Below are 25,551 nucleotides of genomic sequence, written 5' to 3'. Positions count from 1 at the left end.
GACCAGGGTAAATGTTGCATGTTTTGCTTATTTCGAATAAGCTATATAAGTATCTAGCATTAGATTGATTCTACCTTCTAAAGCTGACCATTTGAATCATTGAAGATAACAGTTGTTCTAAATGTGCTTTCTCGAATTTCGCTTCAGCAGGTCCCGATTCTCGCAAATCTCCCCGTGCAGGAGGTCGCAAAGGCAAGGATCGTAAGATATCAGAAACATCCAACGATAGTAACGACGAGCGTCCAATGAGTTTGCCGAGACCCGGGCAGATGGATGGCAAAGTTGACGAAACATCTGTTTCGGGCACTTTGTCCGCTACAACACCGATTACACCGAGTGTTTCGGCAACGCGTCCCAACGAGATGGCTTCTTTGGCTGATAAGTCGAAGGAGAAACCGAAATCTGCCGACGATCTTAAGATGGAGCTTGACCCAGCCACAGGAGAACTAACGGTAACCCGACCAGGCAAAGAGGGTCAATACGTAGTCATGCCGAATGCTCCTCAACCGCTGAAGAAAGTCATAGCAGCGGCAGCGAATGCAGCTCAGAATGCTGGAATGGAGCATCACAAGTCATCTCCCACTCCGCCTATATCTGCTTCGGGTTCACCGATTCCTAATAGGACTCCTACACCCGGATCTGTTCCTTCACCTGGAATGACAAGAGTTCCGACTCCCAATACAACGGTTGCTCCGCATCCTACTCAGCAAATGGAGGCGCAAAAGTTGACTAAACAAGCGTCACAATTGCCAATGACATCTCAGAGCGGTGGTATTCCGCCGCCCACCGGAATTATTCCGTCACCGCATGTCAACGCTGGAGCCGTCCTTATACAGCACTCGTTGGGTCAAGGGATGCCACAGCCGCCAACGGTTCTACAGCAAGGTCCATCGAATAAACCGCATTCGTTGAAGGCCCATGTTCTCAGTTCACAGCAAATAATGAACCAGCAGGTTCAAGCTGGAAAACCGATCTACCCGCCATCTACACAACCTCAACCCCAGATCGTGTATAAGTCTGTCATACCTCAACAACCGGGATCGGTTTCCGGGGCTATCCATACCACTACCGGAAAGCAGATCCATCCTAGTACCAACATTAAGCTGCCCCCTCAAGGCATACCACCCCAAGGTATTCCCCAACATTCTGGTCCACAGCAAATAATCATTCAAAACCCGATGCCACAACAACAAATGACGATCAATAAACATACGATCATCAATAAAGTTGGGCCACCACAGCAATCGGGTCACCCCTCAGCAGTACATCATCCACCAGGTAGCGGCAACCTGCTAATCAACATTCCTCCCAACCTCCATCAATTGGGCAATATCCCAATGTCTCCGAGAATGCCTCATCAGGTAGTGATCACTAACAGCAAAGGTCAACCAGGACAAATGCAGACTCAACAATCTCATTCCCCACAAATCATCCACAAACAGGGCAATCAACCGCTACAACCAGGTCAACAAGGCCCACCAGGTGGCGCCCCTCAGCAAATCATTATCCACAGCAGCAAAGCACCCCCGGGTCATCACCAGATCCCCGCTGGATACACCACAGTTCTGCAGAGTGGAGGTAAAATCATCCACCAAGGCCCGGTACAACTTGGCGGAGGACCTGGACAGCCACAACAACCGCCGCAGCCTGGTATGCACGGGAAACAACAGACTCAGACCATCCAGATCTCCAGTCCCAGTGGTGTTCCAATCCACTATCAACAACAACAACAGCCGATTCAAAGTCAACCAACTGTGGTGCACAAAACCGTAACAACGGGTCACGGCGGGCAGCATATCAAGATACACCAGCACAAGGTAGGCCCTGAAGCCGTTGCCCATATGCACGTTGGTGGAAAGCAGCTACCTGCGGGCACCAAAATCCCACTCCAGCAACAACAACAATCGCAACAGCCGGTGGGATTGATCAAACCGAACCATGTCTCAACGGGACCGATGCCGCCTACGGTCGGTGGCAACCAGCCAACTGCTCCTCCACCCTCGCCATCGCAACTGGTCACAATCCAGCCCGGAAAGGGAGTGTCCCCACATCTGCATGCCCAACCGCAGATTCTTACCGGTGCCGTTGCGAGCCCTCCGCTGAAGCAACCACACATGCAGAGCCAACAGCCGATTGTGACGGGTAGGATGGTGATATTACGTAATGGTTGTACGAAAAGTCTAACGGGATTCTATTGTTTTTTCTTGTGCACAGGTGCGAGCAGTTCCCGGGTAGCGTTACCACCGATTAGTCCCCAGGGACAACCAGGTCAGCAGCCGCCTCCACCGACGTCCCACATGCGGCACGTGCAACAGCCCGGTGGACTGACTATGCCGCCACAGGTGGCCTACGAAACGAATCAGGTGAGTGCGGACCCTTCGTTCATTCAGTACTTTTCAGGGTTTACAGATATTCTATCGAATGATGTTAAGTCCAATGATGCTTGGTCAATGTTAAGTACGAATCTTTGGCACAAAACATAGTTTTATATAAATGTCTCTATGGAAGGTTATGCTATTTTATTGATTGAAAGAACTTTTGAATATCTTTCAAAAAGATTCAGAAATACAGAATTTTAACAATATCTAACCTTGGGTTCTTTAAGAACCATCTGCCATACAGTTTTAACTAATCCTTAGAGATATTTATGTATGTACATTTTATGCCAATGATTTTGTAACAATTATTTTGGCATGTTGCCATACTGAAAGAGTCAATTTTAAGTTTTTGAACTCCTTTCCCCGGATATATAGCTAAGATCGGTTTCACCTCTCTTTGAATGCTCCATTCCGGATCCTCAACTGATGGCGGCTGCCGTTTCTTTGTACATGATGCAGCACGGAGATTTGGTGGGTGGATTCATCGCACGGGGACAAAGTCCTCCGCCGGCTCACCAACAGCAAACATCGCCCATTACACCGGTACTAGTACGATCCCAGTTACACCCCTTATTTAAATGTTTAGATTTGATCTCTTCCGGTTCTTTTCATATGTGTTTCGACAATTCGTCGAATTTGACGTAGGACTACGTCTCTGTTTTGTGTTCTCTGATTACTTTTCTTTTGTGATCACCTCGATTCCGATCATTTGCTTTGAATCTAATAGAAGTTTCAACTCTTCCAGAATGACCCATCCTTCCGCGGCGGAATGCCTCGGGAATATACCAAGTACATGTACAGCAGAGGAAACATCCACATACCAAGGTTTGTGCCGATATTTTTGTTAGTTCTTGAAATACATAATTTTATTGTTCTCCTTCTATTTAGCAGCAGATCGCCAATGTTGCCAGGAACCGTGGATCAGCGTGAGTTGTCCGAAATGGAAGAAAGTGTTGCAGCAAGTCCGCCTCTCGAATTGCGGCGCCCGGCAAGTGGACCACGTGTTCAAGTCACGACTACCGTGCCGAGCAGTCTGCAGAGTCCCGGAGATCGTTCCACTGGTAAGTTTATCGTAATCGCGATATAGGATCGATGAACAAGACATCTCTAACGTCATTTCGCTACATTTGCAGATTCACCTCAAGTGGCACAAGTGTACATCGGAAGTGCCCGTGTTCCGCACAACTATTCGGACTCGCTCACCCGTTTCTACGATCCGGCAGCTGGTCCGAACGCTCCTCCGCGAGCTTTGAGTGCCGAACCCCCACCAGCTCATCGGCCACACAATTTGATCAACACCGGTGCAGGATTTCCTCCGGGATCCTACCCGGGAACTCCCAGCCAGACACCGCCTCCAGCGTCACCTGCTAATCTTGCTCAGCTCCAGCAGCAGCAGCAGCAGCAGCAGCAACAGCAACAAACCCCACAGCAGCAGCAACAGCGCGATCGTGTCACCCTGACAGGTAGTTACTACGACGATCGCTTCAGCGACGATCCCTATTATTACAGCTCGCGCCGGCCATCGGACTACGAACTGACCGATTACTTTGATCCTTCCCTATTAGGTCACGCAGCGGTCGCTCCGGTATCCGGTGCCCCGTTGCCCGCCCATAGTGGAAGCTTGCCGGCTTCTCAGCAACAACAACAACCACCGGCTGCTGCTGGACGAAACCTGCAGGCAGCGACTCCGCCAAGTGGAGGAGCCGCAGCCGCCGCTGCCCCAACTCAGATGCCGCCGACTGCTGGTCCGCCAGCAGTACCGCCGGCACAGAGTGACTCGCTGGAGGCACTGCTGCAACGCTATCCAGTAATGTGGCAAGGATTGCTAGCGCTGAAGAACGACCAGGCGGCCGTACAGATGCACTTTGTGCATGGAAATCCGGGCGTGGCCGGCAGTTCCCTGCCGAGCAACAGCGACGGCACCACGCCGCCGCTCCGGATTGCCCAGCGAATGCGACTGGAACCAGCGCAGATCGACGGTGTCGCGCGGAAGATGCAAGTAAGTAGCAGTGCTATGATTTCTAGATAAACGGGACGGAATTGTTTTGCGAGGGAAAATGTTTGCCATATTTTATTCTGAATCTTTGACATTCTTAATCAGTCTCAACCAGCCAGTAGACCATAATTTATTAATGTGGTTCTCAGATTCCTTTATATCTCTTCCAACTTCTATTGTCATAACTGAAGCGTTTAATATTTCAGACACTGACATATCTTTTCAACTTTTATTCTTGTTTTTGGTGTATCATTCTCACTGAAATAGAGCCTGCCTCTCTCGACATTAAGCTATTCTGCCGTAAATCGCAAGTCAGTCCCATCTGCATTTTGGGCAAAAATGAGTTAATGACCGTTTTCGAGCTTTCTTCGGATAATCTTTCAGCTGCGTACAAAAAAATATATAGTTTGTTCAGTAAAATTGAAAAAAAACAACACCAAGTCACATTGTCCCATACATACATACATTTATTTGTTCAACATCATCAAGACAAGACATAATCAACAATAGTACGCCACAATACTCGGTTCGTGGCTGCCGCTCTCCATCCTCGGTCGCGCCCAATGCTCGCCAAGTCACGCTCCACCTGGTCCGCCCATCGTGCTCTCTGCGCTCCACGCCTTCTTGTGCCAACCGGATCAGTTGCAAACACCAGCTTTGCAGGGTTGTTGTCCGCCATTCTTGCAACATGCCCTGCCCACCGTATCCTTCCGGCTTTGGCCACCTTCTGGATGCTGGGTTCGCCGTAAAGTGCAGCGAGCTCGTGGTTCATCCTTCTCCGCCACACACCGTTCTCCTGTACACCGCCGAAGATCGTTCTTAGCACGCGTCGCTCGAAAACTCCGAGTGCTTGTAGGTCCTCCTCCAGCATGGTCCATGTCTCGTGCCCGTAGAGGATCACCGGTCTTATTAGCGTTTTGTACATGGTGCATTTGGTGCGTGGGTGAATCTTTTTCGACCGCAGTTTCTTCTGGAGCCCGTAGTAGGCCCGACTTCCGCTGATGATGCGCCTCCGAATTTCACGGCTCACGTTGTTGTCAGCCGTCAGTAAGGATCCGAGGTAGACGAATTCCTCCACCACCTCGAAAGTATCCCCGTCTATCGTAACATTACTACCCAGACGGATCCGGTCGTGTTCGGTTCCGCCTACCAGCATGTACTTTGTTTTTGAGGCATTCACCACCAGTCCGACCTTTGCTGCTTCGCGTTTCAGGCGGGTGTACAGTTCTGCCACCGTTCCAAATGTTCTAGCTATAATGTCCATGTCGTCCGCAAAGCACACAAATTGACCGGATTTTGTGAAAATCGTTCCCCGGCTGTTGAGCCCGGCTCGTCGCATCACACCTTCCAGAGCGATGTTGAAGAGTAGACATGAGAGTCCGTCACCTTGTCGCAGTCCCCGGCGAGATTCGAATGAGCTGGATAGTTCACCCGAAACCCTTACGCAGTTTTGCACACCGTCCATCGTTGCTTTAATCAGTCTAGTCAGCTTCCCAGGAAAGCCGTTTTCGTCCATGATTCTCCATAGCTCTGCGCGGTCGATACTGTCGTATGCCGCTTTGAAGTCGATGAACAGGTGATGCGTTGGGACCTGGTATTCACGGCATTTCTGGAGGATTTGTCGTACGGTAAAGATCTGGTCCGTTGTCGACCGGCCGTCGATGAAGCCGGCTTGATAACTTCCCACGAACTCATTAGTTTTAGGTGACAGACGACGGAAGATGATCTGGGATAGCACTTTGTAGGCAGCATTCAAAATAGTGATCGCCCTGAAGTTCTCACATTCCAAATGGTCGCCTTTCTTGTGAATGGGGCAGATTACCCCTTCCTTCCACTCCTCCGGTAGCTGTTCGGTTTCCCAGATCCTGACTATCAGCCGATGCAGACAGGTGGCCAACTTTTCTGGGCCCATCTTGATGAGTTCAGCTGCGATACCATCCTTACCAGCTGCTTTGTTGGTTTTGAGCTGGTGAATGGCATCCTCAACTTCCCTCAGCGTGGGAGTTGGTTCATTTCCGTCCTCCGCTGCACTGGCGTCGTCGTTTCTTCCGTTGCCGTGGGCTCCCGTGCCTACGTTCTCCACGCCGTTCAGGTGCTGATCGAAGTGCTGCTTCCACCTTTCGACCACCTCACGTCCGTCCGTCAAGAGGCCTCCGTCTTTATCCCTGCATATTTCGGCTCGCGGCACGAAGCCGTTGCGGGATGCGTTGAGCTTCTGATAGAACTTCCGTGTTTCTTGGGAACGGCACAGCAGTTCCATTTCTTCACACTCCGCTTCTTCCAGGCGGCGCTTTTTCTCCCGAAAGAGGCGGGTCTGCTGTTTCCGCTTCTGTTTGTAACGTTCCACGTTATGTCGAGTCCCTTGCTGCAGCATTACCGCCCTCGCTGCGTTCTTCTCCTCCAAAACCGTTCTGCACTCTTCGTCGAACCATTCGTTCCGTCGATTCCGTTCCACGTACCCGATGGTGCTCTCGGCTGCGTCGTTGATGGCTGCTTTCACTGTACTCCAGCAGTCCTCTAGAGGGGCCTCATCGAGCTCGCCCTCGTCTGGCAACGCGGCTTCGAGGTTCTGCGCGTATGCTGAGGCGACATTTGGTTGCTTCAGTCGCTCTAGGTTGTACCGTGGCGGTCTCCGGTACCGTACATTGTTGATGATGGAGAGTTTTGGGCGCAGTTTGACCATCACCAGATAGTGGTCGGAGTCGATGTTGGCGCCACGATAGGTCCTGACGTCGATAATGTCGGAGAAGTGCCGTCCGTCAATCAGAACGTGGTCGATTTGAGATTCCGTCTGCTGTGGTGATCTCCAGGTGTAACGATAAGGGAGGCTGTGTTGGAAAAAGGTGCTACGTATGGCCATATTTTTGGAGGCGGCGAAATCAATGAGTCGTAGGCCGTTTTCGTTCGTCTGCTGGTGGGCGCTGAACTTACCAATCGTCGGTCTGAATTCCTCCTCCTGGCCTACCTGAGCGTTCAAATCTCCTATGATGATCTTGACGTCGTGGCTTGGGCAGCGATCGTACTCGCGTTCGAGCTGCGCGTAAAATGCGTCCTTGTCATCATCAGTACTTCCGGAGTGTGGGCTGTGCACGTTTATTATGCTGAAGTTGAAGAATCGGCCTTTGATCCTCAACCTGCACATTCTTTCATCGATCGGCCACCAACCGATCACGCGCCTCTGCATATCACCCATCACGATGAAAGCTGTTCCCAGCTCGCGTGTGTTGCCGCAGCTCTGGTAGATGGTATGATTACCTCTAAACGTTCGCACCATGGATCCTGTCCAACACACCTCCTGCAGCGCTACGATGCCGAACCCGCGGTCCTTCAGTAGATCGGCGAGTATGCGGGTGCTCCCAATGAAGTTGAGAGATCGGCAGTTCCACGTACCGAGTTTCCAATCGCAAGTCCTTTTTGTTCGCTGGGGTCGTTGCCGTTGGTCTCGGTTCGTATTATTCTGTTGCTGATTTTCCGTTACAATGGTTTTTTACGGCTGGCTCGTAGGGCCTGACACCAACCCCCTACTTTCCGGAGGACCATAGTGCAAAGTTGAGCTTAGAGTCCTTCCCTGGCACTCGGACATAGATCAGCCGCCCCTAACATGGGGATCAGACGCTGTTGTGAGCCGCTCCTCCTGGAGAACAGACGCTCAGGTTTGCCGAAGCAAACCCCCCCTTCCCTGTCAGCCTACGACCAAAGTTCCCACCGGGGTTGGTTACCCGATCTTCCCTAAGGTTGCTCATAGTTTCCGGCCGGTACCGCGTGGAGGTAGGGATAGGAGTTGCTGGGCAGAGGCTAGTGGATCACAATGGGATCTGAATTGCGCAGCATACCCAGCCTTTACCGTGCCCCATAGATTGTCCCATAATGAAATGTAATCGCAAGTCAGTCCCATTACGAACCTGTGCGCCCTCCGGTACAAAACCTAACACTATTTTAGCCAGTTTTATATTTTTCACTGTTACGTATTCACGTTTGAAACAATATGTAAAAGTTTCATGATGATCGCAAAAGTTTTCAATTCATGGCGATTTTTTAGTTTCGCATGGAAATCGAATTTGAAAACTTCAGAGGCCATTTTCTCAATGCCTACTTTTTACAAATGGGACTGACTTGCGATTCACGACAGTATTGCTCTATAAACCCCTTTTCCAATAAATATTACTTACCTTACATAGTACATAGTAGACGTCTCCATTCTACTCGGTCCGTGGCTGTGTGACTTCAGTTCCGCACTCTGCGAAGGGTCCGCAAATCGTCCTTCCCTTGATCGACCCACCTAGCTCGCTGCGCACCACGCTGCGCGTGCGCATACCGGTCGGATGACTCTCGTCGAGAACCATTTCAGTCGGGTTGCTATCCGACATCCTGATGAAGTGACCCGCCAACCGTAGCCTCCCGATGTTCGCGGTGTGGATGATGGTTGGTTTTCTCAGCAGCTGATGCAGTTCGTGATTCATTCGCCTTCTCCAAGCCCCGTCTTCCATCTGCACTCGCCGTGGATGATACGTATCACCTTCCTTTCGAAAACTCCAAGGGCGCGTTGGTTCTCGGCACGTAGGGTCCAAGTACATGAATTCTTCAACCGCCTCGATTTCATAACCGTCGATAGAAATTCGGGGTGGCGGGCGCGGTGATTCCTTCTTGGGGACCTTTGCCATCATGTGCTTTGTCTCCGACACATTAATGACAAGATTAATGACTAATCCGATTCGCCTGGCTTCACTCTTTAGTCGGATGTACGTTTCCGCCTCCGTCTCAAATTTATGAGTAATAATATCAATGTCATCAGCGAAACCAAGCAGCTGAACGGACTTCGTGATAATCGTTCTAAACCAAGGTTGAACAGCATGCACGAAAGACCGTAACCCTCTGCGAGATTCGAAGGGACTCGAGAGTGTCCCTGATACTCGAACCACGTACATCACTCGATCCATCGTCGCCTTGATCAATCTTATCAGTTTTTCCGGGAATCCGTATTCATTCATGCATAATCTACCATAGCTGGTCTGTCGGGTGATCTCCAGGTGGCTTTGTGGATATCTTTGCGGGGGAAGAAGGTGCTTCGGACTACCATACCACGGCAAAGCTTACGCATCGCAGGCCGTTATCATTCGATACGGCGTGCAGGCTGTTTCCCCCTATTACCGATCTGTACATTTCCTCCTTTCCTACCTGCGCGTTCATGTTGCCGACAACGATTTTCACGTCACGCGGTGAGCAACCATCGTATATTTGATCTAACTACGCGTAGAATGCTTCTTTCTGGTCATTGGATCTCCCTTCGTGTGGGCAGTGAACGTTGATGATGCTGTAGTTGACGAAACGGCCCGTAACTCTCAACATGCACATCCTTGCGTTAATCGGCTGCCACCCAACATCTTTGGTAGAAGGTAGTCGCTCGATGCCCACACTTTCTGTCCAGTCCAACAAAGTTCCTGCAACCCCACGAAGTCGAAGCTGCGGGGATGTAGTTCGTCGTAGATTATCCTGTCACATTCTGTGAAACCAAGTGACTTGTAATTCCATGTTCCAAGTTTCCAATCGTAGTCCTTTTTTCGTCGTGTGGGTCTTTGTCGATTGTATCGAGTCATATTCTCTACTATGTTATTCGCAACGGCGATTTTACGGGTGGCTTATTGGGCCTACGCCATCATTCCTGTCTCGCCGAAGGGCTATCGTGCCAGTTCTGTTTAATATCCCAACCAACACTGGGACGACCACGCTAATGAGGCTACCAGCTTGGATCTAGCTGGGCGTTATGCAGCATTTCTTTGTGTTATTCTCCGGTCCCTTTATATCTCTTCCAACTTCTATTTTGATATTCTTCCAAAATTTGTCAGCCACTGACCAGTTCGACACTTAAACTTGACAGCTCTTCTAAGGAAATAATTATCGAACTGCCAAGTTTAAGTAAAAATTAATTTTAATTCTCCAATTGGAACAGACCCTTGGTGTACATGAAGCGGGTAAATAGTTCTTTATAGGTACCGTAAAACGGGGTATCATTGATCAGCGGGGTAACATTGATCGGCTTGACCGACCTAATGAAATGTCCAAACAAACATTTTTAATTGAATCAGTTATTGCTCACGAACGGTATTTCGTAATCTGCTATTACCTAGCCATTAAATGACATGGAATTCAAGAAAATTGAATTTCATGAACATTGAAAAAAAAAACTTTTTCCTCAACTGTGTTTCGTAACGCAATGAGATACATTGTCAAACTTGGCATGAATAGGGTAACCAATATAATTTGGACCCCCATATATTTTGGACCCCCTGGGTCGTATTATCACAACTTACACCGATTTAATGATGAGATGACGAACATTTTTAGAATCATTCGCTAAATAAGATTGCTCTGCACGGGCAGCAATCATTTCCTTACTGGAAATATCCTTATTTGCCTTGAAATTAATTTTTAACAATCTCGTCATCCGCGCGAGTGTCGCCTCATGTTTACAAAAAGAGATTGCGGTGCTGAGGAAACTTGCAGATGTAAACAAAAACGTTTATCATTCTAGCGCATTCAATTCGCAAAGTTCGTTTAATCAGCCTTTGTCAATCAAGTAAATGGGATGTGATCCAGCATATTCAAACGGCAAATTCTTCCAAAATAGTTTCAAACGAGTTTAAACACTGGGTGTCCAAAATATATACTGAACAGGGTCCAAAATATATTGGGGTGTCCAAAACAGTGAAAACTGATGCTTCAAAAATCAGTTATTTTCATCAAATTTTCAGTTAGAAATGACCTTGTGGATATTTTTAACGGTCAATGGAGGCTTTTACAAACATACCAACATCATCATTACGTGTAAATACCGTCTGAATCTGTTTGATTTTCACTTAAATTCAAACTAATGCCCTCTAGGGGTCCAAAATTCAACCGTTACCCAACTAGATACAATATTAGGTTAGAGATCACTGTATAACATCAATATGATATCCTAGAGTTGGATTCAATAAACGAAACTGTGATAAAAATAATCCTTTTCAATAAAATATACGATTTATTCAAAGTAGGCAATCAATTCCGTAAGCCATTGCCTACCTTTAGGCCCTATTCGTGGTTTATAGCATTTTAATCCTAAATTAACTCAAAAAGTGCGTAACTTGTAACAATTTGGACAACATATTTGAAATCAGAGACCCCAAATTTAGTAAGTAAGGGTATTTTCAACACCAACGAACATTGTTTACTTAGGTGATCAATATTACCCCAATCAACAAAATCAAAAATTATATGAAAAAGCCTATTTCAACATGTTTTAAAGTTCCACAATACTTTTTCGAGGGGCTCAACACATACTCAGAGGGCCAGTACTTGTTTAAAAAAATATGAACCTGTAACGTTTGCTTTAACAAGAAAATTTATCAAGAAAGATTGAAATCAATGTTACCCCGGATTACGGTGTAATCGATAACAAGTATACTTAAAAATGTTCATTTTTCGAGATGGTGTCGCGTTTCTTTCTGTATGTATCTTGATTTTATCAAAGTAAAATTTCTTATTTCCGATTAGAAAACATGAATCGAATCTTCTGTTTAATTCTGATTTTATTAGATGTAATGTGTAGGATGTACCTTGATACCTTGTTGGCTGCAAAGTAACTTACTTCAGTACTGAGCGTATAATAGAGTCTCGTCGGTTTTGGCCGCTGTTCCTCCAACTTCTCCGAATGTGTAAGGTTCCCAGATCTTCTTCAAATGCGTGTGTTCGCGAACGTCCACAAAGTCGCCGTCTTCTATCTGGTTCCCTGTTGAATATTATTTTCGCCGAATGTCGTTTCTCCGAATGCCAGGTTCCCGAACACCTCCATTTTTCCAAATGACTCGTTTCCCCGAAAAGGTATGCATCACATTCTTGTTCGATGTGATCTTTTACCACACAATGTCCATTATCCTAGGAATTAAGTTGTTCAATGAGTTATCCCATCTTAAGCTAGGAAGTATTAGAGACAATATTATTACTGAAAGAACGAGCGCCTATGGAAAGAAGGAGCACTATCGCCTTTTTCATTCAGCGGTTATTGCCAAAGACCTGGGTAGTAAGGTAATTGGCTTCTTTAGCGGTGTTGAGATAATTCCATATTCTGAATCTGCATGTCAAACTGAGCCGAAATCCAAATTTTCATGAATTTTGGTGCTCGGGAACCTATTTTAAAATCAGTTTGTAGTTTGTATGGGAGCGATTTGTCGAATCACCCCTCGTTGCGTTTTGTACTTGGCGGTGCAGCTGTCAAACAGTTGCCCAGCTGTCAAAAGGTGATTTCAAAAAAACATCTTTGAAATTGATTTTAGCTACCAACATAAAGTTCTAAAAATCTGAAAAAATCATAGTGGCTCAGAAAAAGGTGCTCTTTCGTATAAATTCAAAATATCAGTACATTTTTCAAAATTTAAAAACCCAATTATTAAAAACCGCCTATAAAATAAAGATAGGATCATCGGAGTGCATAATATATTATTCGGGGAAATGGGTAATCCGGGTATTCGGCGTTCGGGTACGGGGAATGAGGGCTTTCGGAGAACTCATTCTCTAAGTTATCGAGCCACCTATTCCATATGTGAGCCATCTTGCCCCTTTATTTTTTATACTCTCTTCTCATTCTTGACTTTTAACTTAATACATAGCTAGTTCTTCACAGCCCCTTACTAAATCAGTAGCAACCACATATCCCATAACAAAAATATTAATTCCTTCGCTTCTCCAATTCCCAGATGGACCAAGAGCACTGCATGCTCCTGGCGCTTCCGTGCGGCCGCGACCGGATGGACGTGCTCCAGCAGCAGAACAACCTGCAGACCGGCTTCATCACCTACCTACAGCAGAAGCAGGCCGCCGGCATAGTGAACATTGCCGCGCCGGGCAGTTCGCAGGCGGCCTACGTCGTGCACATCTTCCCGTCGTGCGAGTTCGCAAACGAGAACCTGGCCCGCATCGCACCGGATCTGATGCACCGGGTGGCCAACATCCAGTACCTGCTGATTGTGATTGCCACCGTGTAGGAGGAGCAGGGCGACGGCGGCGAAGATGGTGAGTACGACGCTTCCCCTCGGATATGACACTGTTCTGTTCTGTTCTGAAATGGAAACAACCCGATTTTGACAACGGAAATCGTAAAATGATCTCATTATGATTATACGGAATATATATAAATATACTTTTAGTGGTAAGCTGCTACCTACTAGAGGGAAGGGATGTTAGTGAACCGGCTTCACTTCGGTGATGATCGGCCCAGGGTTTTAAGAGAGGCATAGTAGGCTACAACTGTTGACGGTTACTTAGAGAGTTTGTGAGACAGGATTAGGGAAGGAAGTAGAACTAGAAAGCGTTGAGCGGATAAGTTGTTGAGTAATATGGTAAGAAACGGAGCAAGAAAGGGGTATACTATAGGAACACCGTTAATTTTTAAGTGGTTGAATAATCTTAACGACAGATAAAGAGAGAGAAAGCAAGAAGACGCAGGAGCAAAGCAATCGATTGGTCAGAGCTGCACAGCTTACTTCGATGAGACGAAAAATTCATGCATAGAGAGATAGAGGGAGAGATGATGAGGAGAAAGTTTATGTGACAACTGTGATTTTGATCATAATTTTTAAGTATTATGAACTTTTTATAACTGTAAACTGTAAAGCAAAATTGAACGGCTGATTAAAAAAAGGGAAGAAAACCGCGTAGAATCGACGGAACACATGTTGAGTGTAATTACGAGTAACTTTACCCGAGTCCCGCCCTTTGAGGATTTTTTTGGTTGGGTGATTTCTCCCCAACGCATCGGAGGATGGAAAACTGAAACTGAAAGAGATTTTTGTACATGCTGGTAAAAAAAAAAACAAAATGAGAGCACAGGAGGAGAGTGTGGATTCTGCTTTCCTCGTCTCGATTACCTCTAATTTATTGAATTATTGTTTTCCTTTTCTGTTGACAGGTGTGTAAAGTAGGTACTTTTTAGTTTTCGTTTTGTACGATATAACGGATAGTAAAGTTGACGGTGGAGCTGTCGCAAACTATTTATATTTTGTATATACCGAGAGCGAAAGTAATTGTTGAAGCTTAAATAGTAGATTTACTCTGATAACTTGTAGTAACCGATGACGATGATGACGAAGAAGAAGAAACTACGAAGAAGAATAAACGAGGATATAATGTATAAAATAAATATTTCATATAAGTTAAATGATAACACGATTCAATGTAGGTCTCAAACACATTGGATGCTTCGGTAATTGTTATGATTGAAGAATATACCATCAAAATCATAATCGCCAGTTGGTTCTTATTGCTATTATAGGGTTTTGCGTGGATTTTGAAAAAAAAAACTGTAGAATACTTTTTTTGATTTACGGTTTAAACGGTTTAAAGACATAAATTCTAGATGTCAAAAGACTGTCAATGCACAGTTTCATAGTAATTTTTAGAAAAGGCTTTTCTCGTTCATTTTGATTGAATCTTTGAGGAAGGTCCCAATGTGATCGAAACGTCAAATAATACTAAACAGTTGCAAGATAATTTTGAAAAACCGAATTGACATTGTCTTGCGAATCTATAACAGAAGATCGAAGTACAAAGGGTCTGATGGACAAAAGATCGACATGTCAAAAATACAAAGCGCAAAATGGCGAGGGACAAAAAGTCGAAAATTTATTTTCGAAGGAAGGCGAAATTCTCTGGACTATTGTAATTTTATCCTCCCGTGTTTCGATCTTTTGTCTGTGAACGATCTAGTTGCAAATTTTTATTTTAATGCAACTGTGTTGAACACAAATAAACGTGGCATAAACTATTCGTTTGATTGTGAACATTTTGAAAGGATCTAACTCAAAAATCTATCTACAGATTTTCCAATTTTTTTTCATAGATGTAGAATAGTAGTACAAACTAACGGACGGCTATCGTTTCTGTGGTATATTTTTGACTATAACGATGAATGAAGCACCGTCGAACTGTTTCTGATGAGAAACAGATAAACATACAGCAATGTTTGTCGAAAATAAGCAAACGTTGCCGGAACAGTAAACGATAAATGATAGGCGATAAGTTCCCTACAATTGAAGTTATTGTTTTATTTTTAATGAAACTAACTTAAGGCTAGTACTACGTGCAGTTCACAGACCCAAATGTGTGTAAATATAATCTTAAAATATGGCGTTTGCAAGAAAAAGCGCCAAGAAGCAACGGAGAATAATGCTGTTTTAGAAGTCTACTGTGGTAAGATCCTAAATCTAAAATATTTACGCAAAGTTCTTGTTTGTACATAAAAAAACGCTGAATATGATAAAAGCTACAATCACCACCAACACTTTCTCATCTGCGAGGTGTGTGGTGATGCAAAATGACCCAACAGGAGCAAATATTTTGCCGCAGTCATTTGTTCTATCGATTGATTTTCCCTTCCGGAAGAATACCTAGTTTTGTGATGTCGCGAGTTAACGCTGCCACACATACACACACAGAAACCCACACACATACACACATGCATACGTGTCCTGTCCATGGTTGTGAGCCGCGCCTATTTGCAGATAAGTTTTACTATTTATTGACAAAGTGCACAATTCGTTAACGATGTGCGGAAAACAAAAACTTTTGGCAGCTTTTGTAACGTTTTTCATCTCAAAAAAAGCTTTGCCGTTTATCCGGCACGAGACCCCCTGCACTACTTCACGTGTCGGTATTCGGCGAATGCATTGTTCTTATACACGAACAAACACACTCTTTCGGTTTGTACGTTTGTGTCGGTTAAAATTTTTATCGCGGAAAGATAACTTGCTCATTAGATTGGTAGAATTGTGGGATTTACTTCCACCGTTAAAAAAGTAAGAAAAAGATGATAGCATACTTTAACAACTCACACATCCGATAGAAAGTCCCAATTCTGGAGAAGAAAAAAAAAACGCGTTGTAAAATGGAAAAGAAAATCTATTTAGATAGCAAAATTATGTGTATGTGAACTGAATGTGACACCTATACACGCCCGAGAGTACATACTGAATTGAAAAATGTCGAGCAACAAGCTTAGCCGATTAAAACATAGCGCATCAGCGACAGGACATGCATAGGAGGCACGCGCCCATAACTGCAAATTTCCGTAGAATCCTCCTTGCGGAACAGGCACCGTGACCACAATGTGTCACACAAAAGAAAAAAAAAATAATCACCAAAAATTTAAAAAAATATAAAACAATTTATTGTTAAAAAGAAAAGATAAAAGCAACTACAAAAAAAAAAACATTAAAACAATAATCATTAAAAAACAACCATCGAAGCAGCAGCGTTAAAATGCGATAAAAACCCAAACAACACACACAAAACACAAGTATAGTGAAACACACACGCGCGCGTAGGAGAGAGCACTATAACTCGCGCGGTAGAACACAAACACTGAAATAATTCTACACCGTTAAAGGGGAGAACGGAGAACGGAAAAAATAAGAAAGCAAAGTAAAACTACTACAATTATGAAAATAAAGCAACACAGAAAAAAGTGGAAAATGAAAAAAGTTAAAACATTAATATTAATATTAACTGATTGTGATCATAATGAAAGAATAAATTGTACCTTTCTTGTATATTTTGTATATATTGATTATGATTAATGATTAAAATTGCAAGGAATAAAATATTTAAAAAATCAGTTTTAGAATGCGTGTTTTATGAGGAACGAAAAAAGAAATATTCAGTCAAGTATTGTGTCTATAATAGATCGGTGCTGTAGGTCTTCTTTCCGAAGCCGTGATGAGCACCAGCCTTGGGGTTCTTCATGAACCACGTAGACCCAATTTTGATCATCTCAGATTCCCCTCCCCCTTTAGACTTTAGTTCATACAAAAAATTCTACAATGTCATTTAGGTATAGACACTGTAGAGATATTCTAGGTCAGTCAAACTATCTTGGAGTTCAGAACTTCAGTTCTACACTCTTAACAGTAGCCATATCTGATATACTGAGTAACGTTGCATAATCAATCACGGTTACTGGACCAACCTGAAGTCTACTATACATTACACTAAATTCTGTTTTTACGCAATTGATGCGTTCGCGCAAAAAAAGATCGTGTAAAAAAAGTTCGCGTAACTTCAAGAAATCGCGCAAAAAAATCCAAAGGAATTTTTTTTTACGCGATTTGGCCTCCGCAAATGACCAAAATCGCGTAAAAAAAGTCGCGTAACTTCGAGAAAATCGCGTAAAAAAAGTCGTGTAAAAAAAGAATTTAGTGTACTAGTTTATTTGTGGACGCAGTTGCGCCCGTGGCAAGTGTTTTTTTAAATATAAACAGTTCATGTGTTATTCACGCTTGTAGACTTAAATGAGAAAAACATCATTTTTTCTACGTTTTGAATAGTTTTTTATTCGGTAAATTCAATGCAGCTTGTATTTACATCTGAAAACCTTCGGTGAAGTCATCGGACAAACAAACAGGGCTATCTGTATTATTGCCACTAACTGCTGCATTCGATTGTCTAAGGGCCAATTTCTTCACCTCGGCTTAACCGGTAAGCCAGGCTTACCCATACAGTTAAACCTGGCTTAACGCTTAAGCCAGGGTGAAGAAATCGCCCCTAAGAGTGAGAGATGCTTTTCTGCATTGAAAAAAAAAAAAATCAAAATTTTCACTGTCTGTTGTCTAGTCTAGTCTAGTCTAGTCTACACATACACAGCCATTCATTGTGAGAATCCAGGAAAATGGTAGAATGGACTAATTCTACAATTTTTCTTGTCATTATTAATGTGTGCAGTACATTGGAAATGCATTACAAACATTAAAGCGGCCAGGCCTACTGTGCAGCATTATTATTTTTACAATAAAGCTATTAAGTGGGGACATCTCGTACCAACCACTGAGCTTTTGAGAAAGGAAAATAAGTGAAAATCGATGGGGGTGACGATGCTAAGAAGGTTAATGTCACCCCTTGGTCCTTCGCTTCCTGGGATGGAACACAGGTATTTGGTCCGTGTCCTGGCCCTTATGCCTAGGCTTAAGCGCCTTTACTCGCTCTCTGAAATGAAACAAACTGGGTGCGAGGGAAACGTTGCGTAATTAAAAATTAGTTTTCGAAGTTTATGAATGCCCCCTTAAAGGAAAAAAGAAGATTGAAACGGTCTCACCGATTTATCTGGAAACTGCTGTTGCTCGGTGTTAAGGGGGACGTCATTACAGCGTAGTCAGGTTTTCTCCTGGTTTCACCACCGTCGCGCACGCAGTCAGTCATCATTGGAACAATATGCCGCTTCCTTGGCCGCTTCATCACTCACTCGCGAATCGTTGCCGTGTTCTTGACCTCTAACGAACTCTACAGCAAGGGAACGTCCATAAATTACGTCACGCTTTTAGGGGGGAGGGGGGGTTAAGCAAAGTGTGACGACTCATACAAAAATTTTGGAGGTCTCATACAAAAAGTGTGACATAGGGGGGAGGGGGGGGGGGGGGGGTTGAAAATGGGTAATTTTTACGTGACGTAATTTATGGACGTTCCCCAAGAACCGTAAGGGGGAGGCAATACACGAGAGACGCGCCTCACAGCATATGAAAACATTCGACGGAAAACTGAGCCCTACGAAGAATCGTTGAAACTGCTACCACCCACCGCCACCGATCACTCCCGCACACCCGCACAGCCGATGATTGCGCAAGTGAAAAATGCGCTTCCCGGCGCGGATTCAACTTTTTCCTTGTAAATTTCACTTGGTTTCGCTGCGGTGACACTTATTTTTCTATAGGTACTTTTCGGTCGGTTTACACACTCAGTTTTTGCTATTTCACTTTTTACGTTTGCCATCCGTGAAAAACATGTAATCTGGGTGGCGTAGCGCAAGCAAAATCACCATCGAATCTGCGGAAAAGAGGAACACGAAAACGCAAATTATAATTGTAAAGTTAGTGACGATAAATTACGGAGGTTACATCCAGCGAACTCCGTGAATCACTCGCGTTCTGCTTCCGGATGGCGTAACACCAGTCAAACTTTTCTTCCGAATCACATAAAACGGGAACGCGGAAAAAAAAGTGAAAAGTAAAGCAAGACGCGTGCGGTCGCGGCGAAGCCTACTTCGATTCTCCAAAATTTTCACTGTCTGTTGTCTGTGATTTTTCATCAAATGCTGTGTCTGGTTGTCTAAGGTTGTCACTGGTTTTGTTTTCTGCATCTGATAGTCAAAAAGAAATGAAGTGTCAAATATTTTAAAAAAATCAAGATTTTCAACGTATGTTGTCTGTGATTTTTTCATCAAATGTTGTGCCTGGTTGTCTAAGGTTGTCACTGGTTTTGTTTTCTGCATCTGAAAAAGAATTTAAAATATTTAAAAAAAATCAAAACTTTCAACGTCTGTTGTCTGTGTTTTTTTTTTCATCAAATGCTGTGTCTGGTTGTCTAAGGTTGTCACTGGTTTTGGTGTCTGCATCTGATAGAAAAAAAGAATTGAAGTGTTAAATATTAAAAAAAAATCAAAATTTTCAACGTCTGTTGTCTGTGATTTTTTCTATCAAATGCTGTGTCTGCTTGTCACTGGTTTTGTTCTATGCATCTGGTCGGCGTTAGGTCAAACTGGACAATCTGTTTTTCAATGATTTTGGGAAAATATCCTGCAAAGGCTTAGGATATCAAATCAAGTGCATTATTTTTGTGAACTCTCTCTCTCTCTTCTTGGCGTAACGTCCTCATTGAGACAAAGCCTGCATCTCAGCACTTCCACAGTTATTAACTGAGAGCTTCCTCTGCCAATGACCATTTTGCATGCGTATATCGTGTGGCAGGCACGAAGATACTCTATGCCCAAGGAAGTCAAGGAAATTTCCTTTACGAAAAGATCCTGGACCGACCGGGAATCGAACCCGTCACCCTTTGCATGGTCATGCTGAATACCTGTGCGTTTACCGCCTCGGCTATATGGGAATTTTTGGTGAACTATTATTCTTTTATATATGAAATGAAGCAACTGCATTAAAATAACATCGAAAAGTTCAGAGTTATTGAATTCCTTCGCTTATCTTTACTGCCCAAAAAATCGCGTGGTCCACTCTGACTGAACGCCGACCATCTGATAGTAAAAAAGAATTGTAGTGTCAAATATATTTTTTGTGAGAATTTTCCCGCGTGTTGCGTCTGGTTGACTAGTCACCGGACAGACAAACAAGGCTATTAAATATATGATGATGAAAATGATTATTATGAACCTTTGTGACAATACGGGTCTCCATAACTGTCCTGAAGTTTAACTCTGATGATGTCCATTGAACATTCAGAAGATTTACTGGACATGATAAATTACAAATCGTAGTTCTGTATAATTAAAAAAATTACATGTAGACTTTAGGATCTAAACTCAAGAACAATTTGGATGACCTAGAATATCCCGACTGATCTGGTACTGTCTATTGAACTTTCAGAAGACTTACTGGACATACTTACCTTACCGGTCAGGCTAAGGCCGGGGTGGCCTCTGCTGTACATAGTAGCCGCCTCCATTCAACTCGGTCCATGGCTGTTTGTCTCCAGTTCCGCACTCTGCGTAGGGTCCGCAGATCGTCCTCCACTTGGTCGACCCACCTAGCTCGCTGCGCTCCTCGTCTTCTTGTACCGGTCGGATGGCTCTCGAGAACCATTTTAGTCCTGATGACGTCACCCGCCCACCGTAGCCTCTCGATTTTCGCGGTATAGACGATGGTTGGTTCTCTCAGCAGCTGATGCAGCTCGTGGTTCATTCGCCTTCTCCAAGTCCCGTCTTCCATCTGCACTCCGCCGTAGATGGTACGCAACACCTTCCGTTCGAAAACTCCAAGGGCGTGTTGGTCCTCTGTAGGGTTCATGTTTCGTGCCCATAGAGGACTACCGGTCTTATCAGCGATTTGTAGATAGTTAACTTCGTGTGGCTGCAAACTTTGTTCGATCGTAGATTTCTGCGGAGTCCAAAGTAAGAACGATTTCCTGCCACAATGCGCCTCTGAATTTCTCTGCTGGTGTCGTTGTCGGCGATCACCAGTGAGCCCAATTACACGAATTCTTCAACCGCCTCGATTTCATCACCGTCGATGTTGTAGATCAATAGGATTTTGATTGTGAAAAGTGCCATTATTGAAACAAGTAGGGTAGAAGCTTCAGTTTTGGCCAGCCCGGAGTTTTGGCCATAGTGCGGTATTCAGCCTGTTACGGTCTAAATCGGCATAAATTTATTTTTTACTGGTGAATTCTAATATAATATAATGATTATAGCTGTGAAAACCATACATTTTGATTAAAAACTGGAAGAAAAAAAAATAATTTTCCTTAAAAAATCAGCTCCCATATATCTATTTTGGCCAGGGTTCTTCTAATTTGGCCACTCCCATAAGAAATACACGTGATTGGCCAAAATAGAAACCAAAGCTGAGAATATGACCAAAACTGCGGCAATGCTTCAATTTTGGCCAGTGCCACTTTGAATACGAAAATCAAGTATTAGCTTGATTTATGCATTTTTCTAATAAAGTATAGATCGAAACCTTTCTTTTGACACATTGGTAGTTTTCATTGGATTATTAGTTATTTTTATAAAAATGATTTTCCTTAGACTGGCCAAAACCGGTGCCCGCACCCTAGATATTATCTTGAACCGACTTTTCGAACCCTCTAAGCAGAGTATCCCCTTCGAATGAGTGTAATCAGTTTCGTACCTTTTAATTCCGCCCTAGGGTAAATGTACCAATAGTGGTGCTATTAGTAGCTCCTTGTAGAAAAATAATTTAATAAAATTGAATACCGCAAAATAAAAAGTCTGAAAACGTTAATCAGTAGTTTTTTACTTAAATTTGCTAGGAAAAATGTAAAAACCATTGCTTATTTCATTTTTTGCTAATAAATCACTTGCACCAACTATAGGTACACGGTTCCTATTATGGAGGTAAAATTTAACATTGGTTCCTATAGTGGCGCATCCCATTGAATTCTTATGGGACCCACCACTATAGGAACACTACCACCACTATAGGTTCAAAGGAGCAAAAAATTTAAGGAAAATAATTGTTTAAAATAGGTTTTTCGGCAAATCCTGAACACAAAACTGAATTAATGTTATTAATTAGTTACGATGCATCTATTAAAAATGTCATTTGCAAGCTTTTTGTTCGAAATAGTGCTAAATTGGCACTACCACCACTATTGGTACTACCTCCACTAAGGGAGCTTTTACCCTAATTGCTTATCCTTTGACAGATACGCGTATTTCGTCTACCACTTGTAATCTTCCTCAGTGTCAGTTATCCACTATTGGGCATCGTTATAATTGAAAGAGAATCGGAACAAAGAGAGCCTCTCTTTTGCAGATTGGACCTTTAGATTTGTTTATCGCCAAGTGAACTTCAGTTTTGGTTTTCTCAGTTACGATGCATATCGTAAGGTTTTGTCATTAACCCTAAAAGGGATACCTTCATGGCCTCAGTTTCGTCACCTCGCTGAGTGTGTTCCATCAAAGACGAGCTCTGAAAGGCGCCTGGGGTCCAATGGGTTAATTTTCAATTTTAAGCTTGAAAAAATTAGTATCTGTATATTATCATCGTTTAAAAATGCCCTAATAGTAAACTCCATGGAACCACACAGTTCCCTATAAATTAAACCCCATAATCCCTTCAAATTCTCATTAATTCGTCCCCTTAATGCTAGAACTAGGTAACTCAAAATTTGTCGTTTTTGAGTTGAATATACCATTATATCGAGCTTTTTGAGCTCTATAAAATATCCAAAGACCATTGAAATACGATTATAAACGACGAAAATATTCACCATATTCAAAACTAGGTATCTCAGTGTAGAATACAAGAACTGAGTGCTATAACTAGGTAACTGAGAAAATCATATCTATCTTTATTTTTTTAAGCTATCGGACACTTTCACGTGGAAATATTACTAGTCATTCTTTTGTTAGTAGATTGAAAATCTACTCCTTTCTTTCATTCTAGGTCTAAAAACTTAAAATATTTTACTTGTATGGATTTAGCTAAAACTGTTATTGTTCGTAGACGATTATTTTATGAACATTTTGAGGTGTCATGTTGTGATATAGCAGTCATCCTAGCAAATTAAGTAATTACACGTTAATTTCAATATGTGAACCCTTTTAAATTTGCATACTGCAAAAGAAAACTAAAAAGAATGATATCAATAGTGGTGAAAACTAGGTATCTCAGAACATCTCCATTATTTATGTTGCATTCTGAGTGCTATAACTAGGTAACTCGACCATTTTTCAACCATTTTTTGTTTTTCACGCAGAAAAATATATTATAAAGCCATAAAAAATCTGAATAGATTCAACAAATTATTTTGTAGACTCAGGGCTTACCAGTAATTTTTGTTGATTCAATAAATTTGCAAATTTGATTACAACAATGATGATTGTTGTTTCTAAAAATGCACGAAAAGATGCTGCTGTCAACAACAAAACAGATTTTTTTAGAAACAAAAATAAGATTTTTCGAACCTACAAAAATAGTGTATTGAAATAATAAAAGGAGCCACATTAAAACAATAAAAAATATTTGTTGTTTCAACAATACTAGTTCGTTGATATTAAAAACGGTTTTATTAAATGTTTTGTTTACATACATATAAATAGAATGCAAACACTTTTTTTAAGTGAAGTGAAAATGTATGTCACTCATTCGATTCCGGTCTGTAGTTATGTGGCGCAGTAACTTAAAACGAATCTCTGTAGCCGGTACCATCAGCGTCTAAATAAATTCGATTCTTGACAGGGTGTCTACTACCTGGAAAAATCTGGAAAACCTGGAATTATCAGGGAATTTTACTCGACCTGGAAAAATCCTGGAATTCTCAGGGAATTTTGGTGACAATCAGGGATTTTCTGTGTTTATCATTTTGATACAAATTTTCAGTTAGAAATGCCTCAAAGCGAATAAAAATTTCGGCTGCGCCGCTATTAACTACCCGATAGTTAAATATTATTTATCAGATGCAATGAATATCTGACTGTAGTATATAGATCCTCATTGTGGAGTAATAAAAATAAGCGTAAAAAAACAAACGTCAAAAGCATGATTTGAAATTAATGTTTTGTTCCAGTGCATTTACTAGCACTGACAGCCGACTTAACACGTTCACTGGATTGACAGATGTGCTGAATAATCGACAAAGCAGGTGAAGCTTCAGGCTAGCTCGGCTTCGTTGACTTGGTCGGTCTTCTTTTGGCGGATTAAGAGACGAACGGACGTGTCCGTGTCGCGCTCTGTGCTGGTGGAGGAGATTCGGAAATCAGATTCGAATCGAAGAAAGATTGGCTTCATTCCCGGACATTTGGCTTCCGGGAGAAACGGATATTCACGACACTGACGTTGAAACTAACTTGTACTTTTTTCACAGTAATCTCCTATTTTATGTTTTATCTATTTTGGAAAACTGAGTCGATATGCTTTTATTGTAAGGATTTTGAATTCTCAAAACTTTCAATATATTGCAGCGTTAAATATTGGCTTAGTGACATAAATTGTATAAGCTATTTTTCTTTATTTCCATGTGAATGAGCTTACTGTCTTGCAAAATTTGAGGTTTGCCAAACAAATTTGCAATCGCCTGTAGATGTTGGAAAATACCTGAAGCAACTTAAAGATACATTTTGTGTGTAGTTCCTGAAACTCCTGCAGAATATTATTGATCAATTGGAACTTCTGGCGATGTTAGTATTTCTAGCGAAATTAACTAGGTGACTTCTGGAAGAATTTTTAAACATTTTTCTGACCATTTCTGAAACGTGTTTAGAACAACTTATAAATGATTCTTAACAATGTTTGACAGAATTGATTGATTTAACTTTATTATAGAGATTTTCAGCCCTTGGCTGGTTCGTCTCTTTTTGAAAGAATGTTCAGCTCTCTCTTTCCCATAGTTGCTTCTGAGCTCCACATATTTTAACGAACTCTAGAGAAACTATTTTCGATGGACATAATGCACTAGTTTTGGAACATGATTACCTTGATGATTACCAACTCATTAGTATATTATAATTGTCAATTACTTGTTCTAAAAGTGAAACTATTGACAACCAGAGCTATCGAATTACAATTTTTTTCCTATTAATTTTGAAAGTAGTCCATCTGTAACAATGTTTGTTCATATAATTTTGGTAAAACGATGTTTTGACGTAAAGTAATCGTTCAAATATGTGGAGAAAATAATTAAAAT

At 42.7% G+C, this 25,551-nt stretch overlaps 1 protein-coding gene across 8 annotated transcripts in view; it reads left to right on the top strand.

Moving 5' to 3' along the window:
* Nucleotides 1-17,017, top strand: part of LOC109433229 (protein split ends) — a 36,458-nt gene extending 19,441 nt beyond the window's left edge. For 3 of the 8 annotated variants that reach the window (XM_062851464.1, XM_062851461.1, XM_062851463.1), the window contains 8 exons: nucleotides 148-2,142; nucleotides 2,215-2,363; nucleotides 2,754-2,921; nucleotides 3,124-3,203; nucleotides 3,267-3,439; nucleotides 3,512-3,841; nucleotides 3,944-4,377; nucleotides 13,104-17,017. In XM_062851464.1, coding sequence (XP_062707448.1) covers nucleotides 148-2,142; nucleotides 2,215-2,363; nucleotides 2,754-2,921; nucleotides 3,124-3,203; nucleotides 3,267-3,439; nucleotides 3,512-3,841; nucleotides 3,944-4,377; nucleotides 13,104-13,391 — 3,617 coding nt within the window. In that variant the 3' untranslated portion in view covers nucleotides 13,392-17,017. The remainder of the gene's footprint in view (nucleotides 1-147; nucleotides 2,143-2,214; nucleotides 2,364-2,753; nucleotides 2,922-3,123; nucleotides 3,204-3,266; nucleotides 3,440-3,511; nucleotides 3,842-3,943; nucleotides 4,378-13,103) is intronic. The other 5 variants (XM_062851462.1, XM_062851466.1, XM_062851465.1 and 2 more) reach the window with 5 other exon arrangements.
* The last annotated feature ends 8,534 nt before the right edge of the window (nucleotides 17,018-25,551 follow it).

This window comes from Aedes albopictus, chromosome 2 (assembly GCF_035046485.1).
Source record: "Aedes albopictus strain Foshan chromosome 2, AalbF5, whole genome shotgun sequence".
Taxonomy (NCBI): Eukaryota; Metazoa; Arthropoda; class Insecta; order Diptera; family Culicidae; genus Aedes; species Aedes albopictus.
The sequence above is the reverse complement of the archived record's forward strand: the minus strand, read 5'-3'. Positions and strand labels throughout refer to the sequence as shown.